Consider the following 19,893-nt stretch of genomic DNA (forward strand, 5'->3'; position numbering starts at 1 on the left):
AAATGATGTGGGTAAAACAAAGCGTGAATTAAAAGTACGTATCTCAGAGCATCGTAGCACCATTAGGTGCCAAAACTTGACCTACCCAGTTGCGGCCCACTTTTTGGAGGCAGGCCACTCGATTTCGTCTCTGCGTTATATTGGCATCGAACATGTCACCCTCCCTAGGAGAGGGGGTGACCTTGATAATTTATTGTTAAAACGAGAGGCTGCTTGGATCTTTAACTTAAAGACCCTTGCTCCCTTCGGTCTCAACGTGGACTTTGATCTGAAGCCATTCTTGTGATTGTTGTGATTGTTGTGACTTTGCCATTGTGGTTGTTTGTAGGCTTGTGTGGTCTTAAGTGAGTCTATGATCGTATGCTATCCATTTGTATTTATTGTATGCTGCTCTTTCTATGCCATTTTAATATTTGAGAAATTAACCAATGATATTAGGCCACTCTTGGCCATGATTACAGACACCTGTGTCTTTTGACACTATATAAACGAGTCATCCCGCAGTGTTTGTGATTATACCCTGATGAAGACAGCTTGCCTGTCGAAACGTTGGTAAATTAAATATTTTTGCATCTGAGCTCCTAGAGTGTGCGGCTCTCCTTTATTTTTAAACTCTCTGTTTCACACCTGTACCATCACCATGCATAGCTTGTATATCTATACGTGACATGTTAGAGTGATATTAACGTATACAGTCGTGGCCAAAAGTTTTGAGAATGACACAAATATTAATTTCCACAAAGTTTGCTGTTTCAGTGTCTTTAGATATTTTTGTCAGATGTTACTATGGAATTCTGAAGTATAATTACAAGCATTTCATATGTGTCAAAGGCTTTTATGACAATTACATGAGGTTGATGCAAAGAGTCAATATTTGCAGTGTTGACCCTTCTTTTTCAAGACCTCTGCAATCCGCCGTGGCATGCTGTCAATGAACTTCTGGGCCAAATCCTGACTGATGGCAGCTCATTCTTGCATAATCAATGCTTGGAGTTTGTCAGAATTTGTGGGGTTTTGTTTGTCCACCCGCCTCTTGAGGTTTGACCACAAGTTCTCAATGGGATTAAGGTCTGGGGAGTTTCCTGGCCATTGACCCAAAATATCGATGTTTTGTTCCCCGAGCCACTTAGTTGTCACCTTTGCCTTATGGCAAGGTGCTCCATCATGCTGGAAAAGGCATTGTTCGTCACCAAACTGTTCCTGGATGGTTGGGAGAAGTTGCTCTCGGAGGATGTGTTGGTACCATTCTTTATTCATGGCTGTGTTCTTAGGCAAAATTGTGAGTGAGCCCACTCCCTTGGCTGAGAAGCAACCCCACACATGAATGGTCTCAGGATGCTTTACTGTTGACTTTACCCCAGTCCTCAGCAGTCCAATCCCTGTACCTTTTGCAGAATATCAGTCTGTCCCTGATGTTTTTCCTGGAGAGAAGTGGGTTCTTTGCTGCCCTTCTTGACACTAGGCCATCCTCCAAAAGTCTTCGCCTCACTGGGCGTGCAGATGCACTCACACCTGCCTGCTGCCATTCCTGAGCAAGCTCTGTACTGGTGGTGCCCCGATCCTGCAGCTGAATCAACTTTAGGAGATGGTCCTGGCGCTTGCTGGACTTTCTTGGGCGCCCTGAAGCCTTCTTCACAACAATTGAACCGCTCTCCTTGAAGTTCTTGATGATCTGATAAATGGTTGATTTAGGTACAATCTTACTGGCAGCAATATCCTTGCCTGTAAAGCCCTTTTTGTGCAAAGCAATGATGACGGCACGTGTTTCCTTGCAGGTAACCATGATTGACAGAGGAAGAACAATGATTCCAAGCACCACCCTCCTTTTGAAGCTTCCAGTCTGTTATTCAAACTCAATCAGCATGACAGAGGGATCTCCAGCCTTGTCCTCGTCAACACTCACACCTGTGTTAACGAGAGAATCACTGACATGATGTCAACTGGTCCTTTCGTGGCAGGGCTGAAATGCAGTGGAAATGTTTTTGGGGATTCAGTTCATTTGCATGGCAAAGAGGGACTTTGCAATTAATTGCAATTCATCTGATCAGTCTTCATAACATTCTGGAGTATATGCAAATTGCCATCATACAAACTGAAGCAGCAGACTTTGTGAAAATGAATATTTGTGTCATTCTCAAAACTTTTGGCCACGACTGTATACTACACATACACCGAGTATACAAAACATTATGAACACCTGCTCTTTCCATGACATACAGCGTTGCAGAGTTGCAGTTCTTCACACAAACCGGTGCGCTTGGTATCTACTACCATACCCCGTTCTAAGGCACTTAAATATTTTGTCTTGCACGTTCACCCTCTGAATGGCACACATACACATCCATGTCTCAATTGTCTCAAGGCTTAAAAATCCTTCTTTAACCTGTCTCCTCCCCTTCATCTACACTGATTTGAAGTGGATTTAACAAGTGACATCAATAAAGGATCATAGCTTTCACCTGAATTCACCTGGTCAGTCTATGTCATGGAAAGAACAGGTGTTCTTAATGTTTTGTCCACTCAGTGTATCCTGTATGTCTCTGGTCTGTTTAGTACCGTACCAGGAGTATCCCCATCATGAAGACCCCTCCGCCCACGGTGACAGCCGCCCTGATGGAGAGCACCACCCGGAGGGTCTATATCTACGGTGTCCAAGACGACAACGGAACAGACATCCAGAACTTCTCCCTGGACCTGACGCCACCGCCAGACATCCAGATGCGCACGCTGCCCGGGACCAGCGACGGCATGAACGTCCTAGGGATCGTCATCTTCTCCGCCACAATGGGTGAGTGACATCACCACTGACCTCTAACCCTAACCCCCCCCAGACACTGTGTAGTGTCATTATGGATGAGGGACAGTTCCACGGACACACACACCCACCAAGGCATACTATCTTGTAGTGTCATTACGGTTGACACCATCGTTCCTCCCTTCAGCCACAGCCTGAGTGACAGTTAACTTTTAATTTACTGTTATGAGAATTTCGTTATCAATGTTCATAAACTTCAATTAATCTACTCAGCAACCCAGAGTTTGTAATGTTCTGGTTTAAATGAAACAGACAGAGTTCCCAGCTTACAATAGTCAAAATGTTTATTCACGAGAGCACTCTGAAGTCCATTATACAAAGACATCCATTTTATACCTTGCTCCTTACTTACGCACATACTTCCACACAAACAGTAGATATCCTACGCACATACATACACACGAACAGTAGGTGAGTTGTATCCTTCTCCAGAGTTCTCACCACTGTGTTTCACTACCCAGCCAACAGTTCCATTCCCCCGAGATTAGGGAAACCTTGAGAAGTACTCCCTGTCCTATCATAAGTTTCTCTGAGTTCTAGCCAGGTCGGGTCAAACACAGTTGAATTGTTCTCGGTATTTTCTTAGGCACACACATACACACACATTTCTCTCCCGCACAGGTCTCTTCTGAACCTAGTTGGACTTACGTTTAATACTTTAATTATTCCTTATACAGGCTACATAAACTATAATCCCTAATAGTTAGGTTTCAGGGTGGAATCATTTAATCATTATCTTTAAACATATACATTCCCTTATCATTTACCCTTTTTTTCTCTCTTCAATGTTGATCACAAACCTTTAGCAAATCAATCTGGCCCATGGTGTCCATGCTGTCTCAGTCTAACACAATGTGTTGTTGTTGTCTAGGTATCATGCTGGGTAGAATGGGGCCTAATGGCAGCGCCCTGGTCAACTTCTGTCAGAGTTTAAACGAGGCTGTCCTGAAGATTGTTGCCATAGTGATCTGGTAAGAGTTGTAGCTTACGGGAAGAGCAACGCACAACATGTCCTCTCAATAACATCGTATTAGACAACATGCTGAGCTAGTCATGTGTGCGGGAGTGTCAACAAAATAGTTCATATTCTATTCTACCTCAACCAATCACCTGGGCCAGTTTAAGAACTAACCTGTCTCCCATGACAAGAACCAAAACAAAAAACGCTACCTTCCTGGTCCACTGCAGGTACTTCCCATTCGGCATCGTGTTCCTGGTGGCCGGTAAGATCCTAGAGATGGATGACCCGTCAGCCATGGGGAAGAAGCTGGGTTTCTATGCCATCACCGTGGTGATGGGCCTGATCCTCCATGGTCTCTTCATCCTCCCGGCCATGTACTTCTTCATCACCAAGAAGAGCCCCATCGTCTACATCAGGGGCATCCTGCAGGCCCTGCTCATCTCCCTGGCAACCTCCTCCAGGTAAACAACAACAACCCTACATCTAACTCTAACCCTACCTTAACCTTAACCCTAGCCTCAACACTAAACCTACCTTAACCTTAACCCTAGCCTCAACACTAAACCTACCTTAACCTTAACCCTAGCCTCAACTCTAATCCTACCTTAACCCTAGCCTCAACTCTAATCCTACCTTAACCCTAACCCTAGCCTCAACTCTAATCCTACCTTAACCCTAGCCTCAACTCTAATCCTACCTTAACCTTAACCCTAGCCTCAACTCTAATCCTACCTTAACCCTAACCCTAGCCTCAACTCTAATCCTACCTTAACCCTAGCCTCAACTCTAATCCTACCTTAACCTTAACCCTAGCCTCAACTCTAATCCTACCTTAACCCTAGCCTCAACTCTAATCCTACCTTAACCCTAACCCTAGCCTCAACTCTAATCCTACCTTAACCCTAGCCTCAACTCTAACCCTACCTTAACCTTAACCCTAGCCTCAACACTAACCCTACCTTAACCCTAACCCTAGCCTCAACTCTAATCCTACCTTAACCTTAACCCTAGCCTCAACTCTAACCCTACCTTAACCTTAACCCTAGCCTAAACTCTAATCCTACCTTAACCTTAACCCTAGCCTCAACACTAACCCTACCTTAACCTTAACCCTAGCCTCAACTCTAATCCTACCTTAACCCTAACCTTAACCCTAGCCTCAACTCTAATCCTACCTTAACCTTAACCCTAGCCTCAACACTAACCCTACCTTAACCCTAACCCTAGCCTCAACTCTAACCCTACCTTAACCTTAACCCTAGCCTCAACTCTAACCCTACCTTAACCTTAACCCTAGCCTCAACTCTAATCCTACCTTAACCCTAGCCTCAACTCTAACCCTACCTTAACCCTAGCCTCAACTCTAACCCTACCTTAACCCTAACCCTAACCCTAACCCTAACCCTAACCCTAACCCTAACCCTAGCCTCAACTCTAATCCTACCTTAACCTTAACCCTAGCCTCAACTCTAACCCTACCTTAACCTTAACCCTAGCCTCAACTCTAACCCTACCTTAACCTTAACCCTAGCCTCAACTCTAATCCTACCTTAACCCTAACCCTAACCCTAACCCTAACCTTAACCCTAACCCTAGCCTCAACTCTAACCCTACCTTAACCTTAACCCTAGCCTCAACACTAACCCTACCTTAACCCTAGCCTCAACTCTAACCCTACCTTAACCCTAACCCTAGCCTCAACACTAACCCTACCTTAACCTTAACCCTAGCCTCAACTCTAACCCTACCTTAACCCTAACCCTAGCCTCAACACTAACCCTACCTTAACCCTAACCCTAGCCTCAACACTAACCCTACCTTAACCCTAACCCTAGCTCGAGCCACAGCCCTAATCCTACCCTAACACTAGCTCCAGCCACAACCCTAACCCTAACCCAATACACCCCCCCTTCTCCTCGTTGGGACCCTACTCTAATGTCTTGTCTTGTCCTTGTCCCTCCTGTTTTTTATTTCCTTGATTTCATTAAAACATACAGGATCTGTATAGCCCCTGTGCCCGTGCACACTTAACGCCACAACCCTAACCCTAACTCCAACCACAACCCTAACCCTAACCCTAACCCTAACCCTAACTCCCACCACAACCCTAACCCTAACCCTAACTCCAACCACAAGCCTGACCCTAACCCTAACTCCAACCACAAGCCTGACCCTAACCCTAACCTTAACCATAACTCCAACCACAAGCCTGACCCTAACCCTAACCTTAACCCTAACTCCAACCACAACCCTAACCCTAACTCCAACCACAAGCCTGACCCTAACCCTAACCTTAACCCTAACTCCCACCACAAGCCTGACCCTAACCCTAACCTTAACCCTAACTCCAACCACAAGACTGACCCTAACCCTAACCTTAACCCTAACTCCAACCACAACCCTAACCCTAACTCCAACCACAAGCCTGACCCTAACCCTAACCTTAACCCTAACTCCCACCACAACCCTAACCCTAACCTTAACCCTAACTCCAACCACAACCCTAACTCCAACTCCAACCACAACCCTAACCCTAACTCCACCACAACCCTAACCCTAACTCCAACCACAAGTCTGACCCTAACCCTAACTCCAACCACAACCCTAACCCTAACCCTAACCTTAACCCTAACCCTAACCCTAACTCCAACCACAAGCCTGACCCTAACACTAACCCTGACACTAACCCTAACCCTAACCCTAACTCCAACCACAAGCCTGACCCTAACCCTAACTCCAACCACAACCCTAACCCTAACCACAACCCTAACCCTAACCTTAACCCTAACTCCAACCACAACCCTAACCCTAACCCTAACTCCAACCACAACCCTAACCCTAACCCTAACTCCAACCACAACCCTAACCCTGACCCTAACTCCAACCACAACCCTAACCCTAACCCCAACCCTAACCCTAACCCCAACCCTAACCCTAACCCCAACCCTAACCCTAACCCTAACTCCAACCCTAACCCTAACCCTAACCCTAACTCCAACCCTAACTCCAACCCTAACCCTAACCCTAACCCCAACCCTAACCCTAACCCTAACCCCAACCCCAACCCTAACCCTAACCCTAACTCCAACCACAACCCTAACCCTAACACCAACCCTAACCCTAACCCTAACTCCAACCCCAACCCTAACCCTAACTCCAACCCCAACCCTAACCCTAACTCCAACCACAACCCTGACCCTAACTCCAACCCTAACCCTAACCCCAACCCTAACCCTAACCCTAACTCCAACCCCAACCCTAACCCTAACCCCAACCCTAACCCTAACTCCAACCCTAACCCTAACCCTAACTCCAACCACAACCCTAACCCTAACCACAACCCTAACCCTAACCCTAACTCCAACCCCAACCCTAACCCTAACCCCAACCCTAACCCTAACTCCAACCCTAACCCTAACCCTAACTCCAACCACAACCCTAACCCTAACCACAACCCTAACCCTAACTCCAACCACAACCCTAACCCTAACTCCAACCACAACCCTAACCCTAACTCCCACCACAACCCTAACCCTAACCCTAAACCTAACTCCAACCACAAGCCTGACCCTAACCCTAACACTAACCCTAACTCCAACCACAACCCTAAACCTAACTCCAACCACAACCCTAACCCTAACCCTAACTCCCACCACAACCCTAACCCTAACCCTAACTCCAACCACAACCCTAACCCTAACTCCAACCACAAGCCTGACCCTAACCCTAACTCCAACCCTAACCCTAACCCTAACCCTAACCCTAACCCCAACCCTAACCCTAACCCTAACCCCAACCCTAACCCCAACCCTAACCCTAACCCTAACCCCAACCCTAACCCTAACCCTAACCCCAACCCCAACCCTAACCCTAACCCTAACCCTAACTCCAACCCTAACCCTAACCCTAACCCTAACCCTAACTCCAACCCCAACCCTAACCCTAACTCCAACCCCAACCCTAACCCTAACTCCAACCACAACCCTGACCCTAACTCCAACCACAACCCTAACCCTAACCCCAACCCTAACCCTAACTCCAACCACAACCCTAACCCTAACCACAACCCTAACCCTAACCCTAACCCTAAACCTAACTCCAACCACAAGCCTGACCCTAACCCTAACACTAACCCTAACTCCAACCACAACCCTAAACCTAACTCCAACCACAACCCTAACCCTAACCCTAACTCCCACCACAACCCTAACCCTAACCCTAACTCCAACCACAACCCTAAACCTAACTCCAACCACAAGCCTGACCCTAACCCTAACACTAACTCCAACCACAACCCTAACCCTAATCGTAGCTCCAGCCTCAACCCTAACCCATTGTCTAGCCCAGTGGTTCCAACCTTTTTTTAACTGTGGCTCACCTTGATGGGTTCAAACATTCTGTGACACATCTAAAATGTCCCAATTCATTTATTTAGTTGTAATGACCATCTTAGCTGATCCATAGTGCAAATCATCTATTTTCTGTGACAAACATTTTTCCCGAATTAAATAGGGTTTATTTAAACTATTTTCATTGTTCCTTACTCATTATGGTTCAGTTGTGTATTAAGAGCGACTCGCAAATATCCGATAGAAGGAAAAACATATAGGCCCAGCTAAGGTAAAACACAGTGCCTTCGGGAAGTATTCAGGCCCCAAGATTTTTTCACCATTTTGTTACGTTACAGCCTTATTGTAAAATTGATTACATTGTCCCCCCCCCCCCCATCAATCTACACACAATACCCCATAGTGACAAAGCAAAAATAGGTTTTTAGAAAATATGGCTAATTTATAATTCTGGGGGGGAAATATCACATTTACATAAGCATTCAGACCCTTTACTCAGTACTTCGCTGAAGCACCTTTGGCAGCGATTACAGCCTCGAGCCTTTTTGGGTATGACGCTACAAGCTTGGCACACCTGTATTTTGGGAGTTTCTCCCTTTCTTTTCAAGCTCTGTCTGGTTGGATGGGGAGCATCGCTGTACAGCTATTTTCAGGTCTCTCCAGAGATGTTATATGTATACTTTGACAATATAAGTAATTTAACTTGCCATGTCAATAAAGTCTATTGAATTGAATTGTTAGATCGGGATCAAGTCCGGGCTCTGGCTGGGCCACTCAAGGACATTCAGAGACTTGTTCCGAAGCCACTCCTGCGTTGTCTTGGCAGTGTGGTTAGGGTTGTTGTCCTGTTGGAAGGTGAACCTTCACCTCAGTCTGAGGTCCTGAGTGCTCTGGAGCAGGTTTTCAGCAAGGATCACTCTATACTTTGATCCGTTCATCTTTCCCTCGATCCTGACTAGTCTCCCTGTCCCTGCCGCTGAAAAACATCCCCATAGCATGATGCTGCCACCACCATGCTTCACCGTATGGGATGGTGCCAGGTGTCCTCCAGATGTGAAGCTTGGCATTCAAGCCAAAGTTTTCAATCTTGGTTTCATCAGACCAGATAATTTTGTTTCTCATGGTCTGAGAGTCCTTTTGGCAAACTCCAAGCGGGCTGTCATGTTCCTTTCACTGAGGAGTGGCTTCCGTCTGACCACTCTACCATAAAGGCCTGATTGGTGGAGTGCTTCAGAGATGGTTGACCTTTTGGAAGATTCTCCCATCTCCACAGAGGAACCTCTAGAGCTCTGTCACAGTGACCATCGGGTTCTTGGTCACCTGCATGACCAAGGCCCTTCTCCCCCGATTGCTCAGTTTGGCCGGGCGGCCAGCTCTAGGAAGAGTCTTGGTGGTTCCAAACTTCTTCCATCTAAGAATGATGAAGGCCGCTGTGTGTTTGAGGACCTTCAATGCTGCAGATTTTTTTAATACCCTTCCCCAGATCTGTGCCTCGGGATGTTCCCCAGTTGTGGAAGGAGGGCCCGAGTGAAAACGTTTGACAGAGGAATGTTTTCACTAGCCAGGTCGTGTGCGTAAACTTAGCCTATGTGCTATTGTCAGCTCTATCCACAGGAGGCTGCTGAACGGAGAACAGCTCACAATAATGTCCAGAACGGAGCAAATGGAATGGCATCAATCACATGGAAACAAGGTTTTTGATGTTTTTGATACCATTCCATTTATTCCGTTCCAGCCATTACCACAAGCCCATTCTCCCCCAATTAAGGTGCCACCAACCTCTTGTGACTCTATCGTTCAACATCGTCTATCATTCAATGATAGAGGATTTGGCTAAAAAAAGCACATGTATAATGGGACCAGCAGTCTATGTTTTTACCACCACTGCAAAGTCCAAGCTTCACCTCAACCTGCAGCCAGCCTTGGTACCGGTACCCCCCTGTACTGTATATAGCCTCGTTATTGTTATTTTATTGTGTAACTTTTTTAAAAACTTTAGTTTATTATTATTTTGGATATATTTTTTGCAAATACTTTCTTTAAAAAATCTGCATTGTTGGTTAAGGGTTAGTAAGTAAGCATTTCACAGTTAGGTCTACTGTACACCTGTTGTATTCGGCTCATGTGACAAATACAATTTGATTTGATAAAAAAATATCCAGTCCCAAATGATTCTTCTCACCCACAGACATCTACACTCATCCGTTTACATTGTCTCACACCTTTCCTTCCTCTTCCACCTCTCCTTCCATCTCTCCTTCCACCTCTCCTTCCACCTCTTCTTCCATCTCTCCTTCCACCTCTCCTTCCACCTCTTCTTCCACCTCTCCTTCCACCTCTCCTTCCACCTCTCCTTCCATCTCTCCTTCCACCTCTCCTTACATCTCTCCTTCCACCTCTCCTTCCATCTCTCCTTCCACCTCTCCTTCCACCTCTCCTTCCATCTCTCCTTCCACCTCTTCTTCCACCTCTCCTTCCACCTCTCCTTCCATCTCTCCTTCCATCTCTCCTTCCATCTCTCCTTCCACCTCTTCTTCCACCTCTCCTTCCACCTCTCCTTCCATCTCTCCTTCCACCTCTCCTTCCATCTCTCCTTCCACCTCTTCTTCCACCTCTCCTTCCACCTCTCCTTCCACCTCTCCTTCCATCTCTCCTTCCACCTCTCCTTCCACCTCTTCTTCCATCTCTCCTTCCATCTCTCCTTCCATCTCTCCTTCCACCTCTCCTTCCATCTCTCCTTCCACCTCTCCTTCCACCTCTCCTTCCATCTCTCCTTCCACCTCTCCTTCCATCTCTCCTTCCATCTCTCCTTCCACCTCTCCTTCCACCTCTCCTTCCATCTCTCCTTCCATCTCTCCTTCCACCTCTCCTTCCATCTCTCCTTCCATCTCTCCTTCCACCTCTCCTTCCACCTCTCCTTCCATCTCTCCTTCCATCTCTCCTTCCACCTCTCCTTCCACCTCTCCTTCCTCTTCAATCTCTAGTCGCTGGTCAAATGTTGTGCACTATGAAGGGAATAGGGTGCCATTTGGGACACATCCCCAATGTGTCCCTCTGATAGTGTGTAATGGCTCATATGAAGTGATATTGCCTCTTCATTAGTCTCTGCTCCTCAGTTCCTCAGCTCCCCAGCTCTGATAGTGTGTAATGGCTCATATGAAGTGATATTGCCTCTTCATTAGTCTCTGCTCCTCAGTTCCTCAACTCCCCAGTTCTGATAGTGTGTAATGGCTCATATGAAGTGATATTGCCTCTTCATTAGTCTCTGCTCCTCAGTTCCTCAACTCCCCAGTTCTGATAGTGTGTAATGGCTCATATGAAGTGATATTGCCTCTTCATTAGTCTCTGCTCCTCAGTTCCTCGGCTCTGATAGTGTGTATTTAAATATATATATATATATATTCAGTATTTAACCTTTATTTAACTAGGCAAGTCAGTTAAGAACAAATTCTTATTTACAATGACGGCCTACCCCCGGCGACGCTGGGCCAATTGTGCACCGCCCTATGGTACTCCTAATCACGGCCAGAAGTGATACAGCCTGGATTCAGAACCAGGGACTGTAGTGACGCCTCTTGCACTGAGATGCAGTGCCTTAGACTGCTGCGCCACTTGGGAGTCCATGGAGTAATGGAGTGATATTACCTCTTCATTAGTCTCTGCTGCTCAGCTCCACGGCTGTTGGACAGACAGATTTCGTTTCACCAGACGGGACTGTGTCAGAGTAGACTTGGGTTTCTGTCTCGCGTATTAGGACATAATTGAGAATGATTGAGTATCTGCAGTCAGGATGTCCTTAATCAGTGAAATATATTTTATAAAGCTATTTTTACATCAGCAGTTGTCACAAAGTGGTTTACAGAGCCTCCCACAGAAGTGCTGTTTCTGTGTCAGTCTTTAAGTTCCTCGACTACCCATAATTAAACGTTGACAGCAGGAGTGGTGTGAATATAATGACAATGATGTATCTTTCAATGAATCTCTCTGTTGTTGTATGAATCATTTAATCATTTAAATCATAAATAAGAGTTGAATTTGGTTGAATTCAAATGATAAAATATGATCTTGAATCACTAGCCCTCCAACTGACTGCGTCTCTCTTGTCATTATTACTCAATAAAGCTTGAATCCTTAATTGAAAATATAACAAAGCACCTCCCCGCCCCTGTTTCGATAAAAAGCTGAGCAATGGGCTGGAGAAATATAACCACTCTCAAATTCAGACAGCACAATGGATGCAAGGACTGACCATCCATGATATCAACATTATAGTTTTAACCATGTTTTGAGGCTCTACAGTGCTTGTTTACATTTATGTTGTGTACAAACATTGGAGTTAAACAAGCTTATATTTTTGGTTCTGATGGGCTACGACAGTTGAACTAAGCTCATTAGGCATTTCTATGTTATATTCTTCAATAATCAATGGTTATATATCACTAATTTAAAAGTCAGAAAATGGATGTTGCAACTAAGGATTCTAGCTTCAAGGGAAGGAATTGATATCCTCAGTACTATCCTCAGTGAAAACATTGTTTACATTACCTTCAAAGTGTCACAGACTAAATTTCATTACATTTCGAGACTGAGTTTCAACTAGACAAACTAGATTTTAAAATAAACTTTTCTTCTCCTTCTTCTTCTTGCCCGAGTCAGTAAACACAGACTACCAGTGGTGAGAATGTCACCTTTTGAAGTGTGAAATTATAACTTCAAGGAAAGTCATGAATAGAAATTGATGAACAGTTTTTTGTTCACGTGATCTGCGTCACAAGGTGGTCCTCTGTTTGTCCCCTTACCCAGCTCTGAAGTTTACTACTTCCTGAGATAATAGAGTTGAGCGTGTTTCATCTAATAATTTTCTCCCCAGCTCGGCCACGCTGCCCATCACTTTCAAGTGCCTCCTGGAGAACAACCACATCGACCGACGCATCATCCGCTTCGTGCTCCCCGTGGGCGCCACCATCAACATGGACGGGACAGCGCTCTACGAGGCCGTGGCAGCCATCTTCATCGCCCAGGTCAACAACTACGAGCTAGACTTCGGCCAGATCATAACCATCAGGTATAACGCCTATTTAGCCTTTATATTAAAGCTATGTAGCCTATTTAGCCTTTATATTAAAGCTATGTAGCCTATTTAGCCTTTATATTAAAGCTATGTAGCCTATTTAGCCTTTATATTAAAGCTATGTAGCCTATATAGTCTTTATATTAAAGCTATGTAGCCTATTTAGCCTTTATATTAAAGCTATGTAGCCTATATAGTCTTTATAATAAAGCTATGTAGCCTATATAGTCTTTATAATAAAGCTATGTAGCCTATTTAGCCTTTATATTAAAGCTATGTAGCCTATTTAGCCTTTATATTAAAGCTATGTAGCCTATATAGTCTTTATAATAAAGCTATGTAGCCTATATAGCCTTTATAGTACAGGTATGTAGCCTATATAGCCTTTATAGTACAGGTATGTAGCCTATATAGCCTTTATAGTACAGGTATGTAGCCTATATAGCCTTTATAGTACAGGTATGTAGCCTATATAGCCTTTATAGTCTTAGAAGATAAACAACTTACTTGAAAAAGGGTTATAGTGTTTTATGCCGGGATTCAATCCAAAACTGTGTTCGCGCCTGACAATAAAGCCGACATCTGCAGTATTAACTTTAGTTCGATCTCCACTGGCGCGGTAATATTGCCTTTAAAAGCTGCGTTAGCTACAAGCGCAACTGGATTTGAACCCCAGCTTTAGTATGAAAAGGGATGCATGGGGCAACACAATTACAAACTGACTTATTGAACACTGTAGAAAGAAGTCCTAATCAGAACATGTGGCATCAACAAACAGCCTGCCCACTGGGCAACAACTGGTTGAGTCAAAGTTTTTACCGCTCCGTGTGTTGAATCAATGTGGAAATCTGATTGGATTTGCAAAAAGTCATCAACGTAAGGGTATTTCATTTTTTTTCAATCAACTTTTAACCTAAATCCAATGACATGGTGACATTTGCTGTTGATTTCACGTTGAATTCATGTTAGTTGACAACTCAACCAAATGTAAATCAAAACTAGACTTTGAACTGACGTCTGTGCCCAGTGGGGGACTTCCTGGTCAGAAACCTGGAAGTGGTTATAGTGAAAGCTCTAATTACCGAAATGGAACTTCCTGCATTGAAACACATTGATTATCATATTGATTATTGATTGCTAAATCATCCATTTATGTATATTCCCTGTGGAATTATTTTGACCAAAATAGCAAGGGTACAACACATCTGTAGCTTTGCGGTTTGTGAAGCACAGAAATGAATCTAGTGTTACAGTTTTGAGGATGAATTAATGAATATTATGAGATTATACTGAATCAAGCACGTAGATAAATGTAAATGTGACATGTGACTGTACTACGGCTTACTTCACAGTGATCTACCCCGTAAACTAAATCCTTAAATCAGTGGTTATTACATAGCAGAGACAGTCAGACGCGCACGCACGCACGCACGCACCCACGCACGCACGCACGCACGCACGCACGCACGCACGCACGCACGCACGCACGCACGCACGCACGCACGCACGCACGCACGCACGCACGCACGCACCCACGCACGCACGCACGCACGCACGCACGCACGCACGCACGCACGCACGCACGCACGCACGCACGCACGCTCGCACCCACGCACGCACGCACGCACGCACGCACGCACACACACACACACACACACACACACACACACACACACACACACTCCTCCCCCTGTAGACCTACGGTGTAAAATGGCCTTGCCCTCCCCTGATTTAATGACATGTTAAACTGTAATAACATTAAGCAGGCCTGTCCTATCCTCCTTTACTCGTCACAGACTCCTGCTTTCCAAATGGCAACCTATTTCCTGTATAGTGCACTACTTTTGACCAGGGCCCATAGGGCTTTGGTCAAATGTAGTGCACTTTATGGAGAATAAGGTACCGCTTGGGACGCGAGCCGACTTTGGCCAGGCAGGCAGTAATCTCCTGGCAGTAAGACCCATATGACCTGTATAACTCAGCTCTCTTGTCACGACAGAATTATCAGGAGGGCTTTTAATATTCTTCTGTAGCGTCCTGTTCTATTCCCGTGACGTTTGGCTGTTTGGAACGATAGTCCATCTGTGACGTCCCCTCCCTAGAGGCTGTGTCAGAGAGTGTGTCAGAGAGTGTGTCAGAGAGTGTGTCAGAGAGTGTGTCAGAGAGTGTGTCAGGGAGTGTGTTCCAAATGGCATTCTGTTCCCTTTAGAGTGAACATTCTGAACATTGCATTCTGGTCAAAAGTAGTGCACTCTAAAGGGAACAGGGTTCCATTCGATTATGCATGAATTGACCACCAGTGTGGCGGTAATATGGTCACCGTAACAGCCCATGTCATGTCAAATGTCAAGCAGCCTGTGTATCTCTGTGTCCTTCTGGGAGGACGTACGGTGTCTTGTGGGAGGACGTACGGTGTCCTTGTGGGGGGACGTACTGTGTCCTTGTGGGGGGACATACTGTGTCCGTGTGGGGGGATGTACTGTGTCCGTGTGGGGGGAAGTACTGTGTCCTTGTGGGGGGATGTACTGTGTCCTTGTGGGGGGAAGTACTGTGTCCTTGTGGGGAGAGGTACTGTGTCCTTGTGGGGGGACATACTGTGTCCGTGTGGAGGGATGTACGGTGTCCTTGTGGGGGGACGTACTGTGTCCTTGTGGGGGAACGTACGGTGCAGTATATGCTGTGTTCTGTATGTCAGAATCACAGGTCAAGGATTATTGGTCAAATTCGATCATTACATCACACACCAAGAAACCAATGATTTCAGAGCCTCACCGTCTTTCTCCACTCTCTCTTTCTGTCTGTCTTCACTCTCTCTTCCTGTCTTTCTTCACTCTCTCTTCCTGTCTTTCTTCACTCTCTCTTCCTGTCTTTTTTCACTCTCTCTTCCTGTCTTTCTTCACTCTCTCTTCCTGTCTTTCTTCACTCTCTTTGTCTTTCTTCACTCTCTTCCTGTCTTTCTTCACTCTCTCTTTCTGTCTTTCTTCTCTCTCTTCCTCTTTTTCTGTCCCTCATGGGCTGTGTCCCAAATGGCACCCTATTCCATATGCAGTTTGCTACTTTTGACCAGAGCCCAGTAGTGCACTACATTTTTTTATTTTTTTATTTCACCTTTATTTAGGGAAAAATAGGGAATAGGGTGCTGTTTGGGATGCTGCCATGATCAATAGTCTACAATAGAATCAACTAGAGGGTTGTACTGAGGCATCATTTGGCAGGTGTTGGACACAGTACAGATCAATAATCCAGTCAAGGTCACTAATAGCATTTCCTCTTTCGTTTCCAGTATCACAGCTACGGCTGCCAGTATTGGCGCAGCTGGAATCCCGCAGGCCGGATTGGTCACCATGGTGATCGTGTTAACCTCGGTGGGCCTGCCCACTGATGACATCACTCTCATCATCGCTGTAGATTGGGCGTTGTAAGTATAGTTTGTCTTCTCTGTGGTTTAGTTTTATCAATGCTTTTACATATAGCAATAAAGGTTCAGGTGTTGATAACCAAAACAAAGTAGGTCGTATTTTACAGGGTAAAATGTTATTAACGTTTTACTGAGACATTATGACAAGGTGATTTTCAAATATATAACAAATTGATGTCAATATGCCACAAAAACCCTGCTACTGTAATTGTATAGTGTTGTGTCTTACAAGACTACTAGTATGGACTGCAGCTCCAGTGCCAGTTCACCACAGAGCCTCCCAGCACCATCAAGGCAGCTGAACCTCCATTTTGTGTTCCAGGGACCGTTTCAGGACCATGGTCAATGTGATGGGAGATGCCCTGGCCACGGGGATCATGGCTCACATCTGTAGAAAAGACTTTGTCAAGGAAGGAGAGCAGGTGAGAAATACCGTAACCTAGCATCACAATGCCTGCCAGACGCTCTCAACTTTCCATTCGAGGAAGTTTTATTTCCATTGTGTACAGTGAACTGACTGTCTTCCTGAAGAGGAAGAGGAGTGGTAACTGGTCAGAACCTTGGAGAATGTTACACTGTAGTACATACCACAGTAGAACACGTCTACAAAAGTCGAGAAGAGACCCAAACATTTATTTGCCTCCGATCACCCAATCTCTGTTGAATACAGATATTACAATTCTGACTAAGAGTCCTATCACCCAATCTCTCTGTTAAATACAGATATTACAATTCTGACTAAGAGTCCTATCACCCAATCTCTCTGTTAAATACAGATATTACAATTCTGACTAAGAGTCCTATCACCCAATCTCTCTGTTAAATACAGATATTACAATTCTGACTAAGAGTCCTATCACCCAATCTCTCTGTTAAATACAGATATTACAATTCTGACTAAGAGTCCTATCACCCAATCTCTCTGTTAAATACAGATATTACAATTCTGACTAAGAGTCCTATTACCCAATCTCTCCGTTGAATACAGATATTACAATTCTGACTATGGCTCCTATCGTTCAGTCTTTCTGCTAAAGGCACCATGAAGTTTATCATTCCCATTATATTCAAAGGCAATCACACAGAGTTCATTAGGTTTTGACCCTCTTACTCTAATATTTATGAGCTTCTCAATTCTATTTACACTTCATCTCACTTAACTAATCCTGATTATTTTCCTAATTTCTCTGTACGCAATACAAACCTCTGATCCTGTAGTGAGATCCTGGACCGTTTATTTGTTTAATAACATAGGGAATTATTTGTTTCTGCACAAATTCACAGATTGGTTTCTTCTACATTTATGGGTGGTCTATTATTAAACATGAGATTAAAGAACATTAAAACAAAGCTTCAATTGCAATTTACGTGTGAATGCTGGCCTTTCCATTTTTAGTTTCTTATTCGCCAATGTGTCCTTAAGGTGCCTCTGATCATTTCTATGGATGCAGCAAAATATATTTTGATCCAATAGTCAGATCCAAGGCCATCTATTTGTTTTTCATAGGGAATACATTGCTCTGGCACAAATTAAGCTATTAGTTCCTTCTTGTACCCTCCTGCAGGTGCCTCTGATCTGTGAGACCAAGCCCATGATCAGCATCCAGCAGATGATGACGTACCAGAAGAACGGTGGGTACCAGCACCCTCCCTGCGGACCAGAGGGCCCGGACGTGGCTCGTCTGATGCAGCTGGAGGAGGGGGTACGGCCGGAGCAGAGGAAGAGGAACCCCCACGCTCCCCAACACAAGAGGGAGCACAAGGACAAGGACCACTGCTCCATCGACATGAATGGCCTGGAGACTAACGTATAGAGGGAGCCAGTCATCAGCACCACAGTAACCGGCTGCATCCCGATTCTCCACACTTCTCTAGAAGTGTGCACATGCATACTCTCCGTCGCGGATCTAACAATGGTGGATCTAACAATGGTGGATCTAACAATGGTGGATCTAACAATGGTGGATCTAACAATGGTGGATCTAACAATGGTGGATCTAACAACTCCCTCCAGCCAATGGTTACACCAATTCAATGTTTTTAACACCATGACAAGGAGTGGGAAAGTGCATACTTTGGAAGAAGGGTGGACAATCAGAATGCAGACAAGATTATAGCCACAGGCGAGAGGAAGGGACTGACTAACTGCAACAGATGCAGGACAGATTATAGCTACAGGCGAGAGGAAGGGACTGACTGACTAACTGCAACAGATGCAGGACAGATTATAGCCACAGGCGAGAGGAAGGGACTGACTGACTGACTGCAACAGATGCAGGACAGATTATAGCCACAGGCGAGAGGAAGGGACTGACTGACTAACTGCAACAGATGCAGGACAGATTATAGCCACAGGCGAGAGGAAGGGACTGACTGACTAACTGCAACAGATGCAGGACAGATTATAGCTACAGGCGAGAGGAAGGGACTGACTGACTAACTGCAACAGATGCAGGACAGATTATAGCCACAGGCTAGTGGAAGGGACTGACTGACTAACTGCAACAGATGCAGGACAGATTATAGCCACAGGCGAGAGGAAGGGACTGACTGACTAACTGCAACAGATGCAGGACAGATTATAGCCACAGGCGAGAGGAAGGGACTGACTGACTAACTGCAACAGATGCAGGACAGATTATAGCCACAGGCGAGAGGAAGGGACTGACTGACTAACTGCAACAGATGCAGGACAGATTATAGCTACAGGCGAGAGGAAGGGACTGACTGACTAGAAAAGAAAACATGATTTTTTACATGATTTATATTACGAACCAGTATGATTGTGCATGTGTGTGTATGTATTTATCAGAGTTGTTACACGCCAGCAGAATGATTTTAAAGAAACATTTTATATGAGGAGCAGGCATTCTATATGACAAGGGGACATTCTATATGATAAGGAGTCATTCTATATGACAAGGGGACATTCTATATGACAAGGAGACATTCTATATGATGAGGAGACATTCTATATGACAAGGGGATATTCTATATGACAAGGAGGCATTCTATATGATAAGGAGTCATTCTATATGACAAGGGGATATTCTATATGACAAGGAGGCATTCTATATGATAAGGGGACATTCTATATGATAAGGAGTCATTCTATATGACAAGGGGATATTCTATATGATAAGGAGTCATTCTATATGACAAGGAGACATTCTATATGATAAGGAGACATTCTATATGACAAGGAGTCTTTCTATATGATGAGGAAACATTCCATGTGACAATGAGACATTCTATATGGCAAGGGGACATTCTATATGA

The 19,893-nt window shown here is 44.9% G+C and overlaps 1 protein-coding gene across 1 annotated transcript in view; it reads left to right on the top strand.

Annotated features, from left to right (window-relative positions):
• The window catches only part of slc1a7a (solute carrier family 1 member 7a), an 82,484-nt gene extending 64,056 nt beyond the window's left edge, over positions 1 to 18,428 (top strand). Inside the window, exons 5-11 of the mRNA XM_039003268.1 lie at positions 2,554 to 2,788; positions 3,687 to 3,786; positions 4,004 to 4,237; positions 12,996 to 13,190; positions 16,480 to 16,614; positions 16,937 to 17,036; positions 18,180 to 18,428. Coding sequence (XP_038859196.1) covers positions 2,554 to 2,788; positions 3,687 to 3,786; positions 4,004 to 4,237; positions 12,996 to 13,190; positions 16,480 to 16,614; positions 16,937 to 17,036; positions 18,180 to 18,428 — 1,248 coding nt within the window. The remainder of the gene's footprint in view (positions 1 to 2,553; positions 2,789 to 3,686; positions 3,787 to 4,003; positions 4,238 to 12,995; positions 13,191 to 16,479; positions 16,615 to 16,936; positions 17,037 to 18,179) is intronic.
• Positions 18,429 to 19,893: the final 1,465 nt, after the last annotated feature.

This window comes from Salvelinus namaycush, chromosome 11, assembly GCF_016432855.1.
Source record: "Salvelinus namaycush isolate Seneca chromosome 11, SaNama_1.0, whole genome shotgun sequence".
Lineage (NCBI taxonomy): Eukaryota > Metazoa > Chordata > Actinopteri > Salmoniformes > Salmonidae > Salvelinus > Salvelinus namaycush.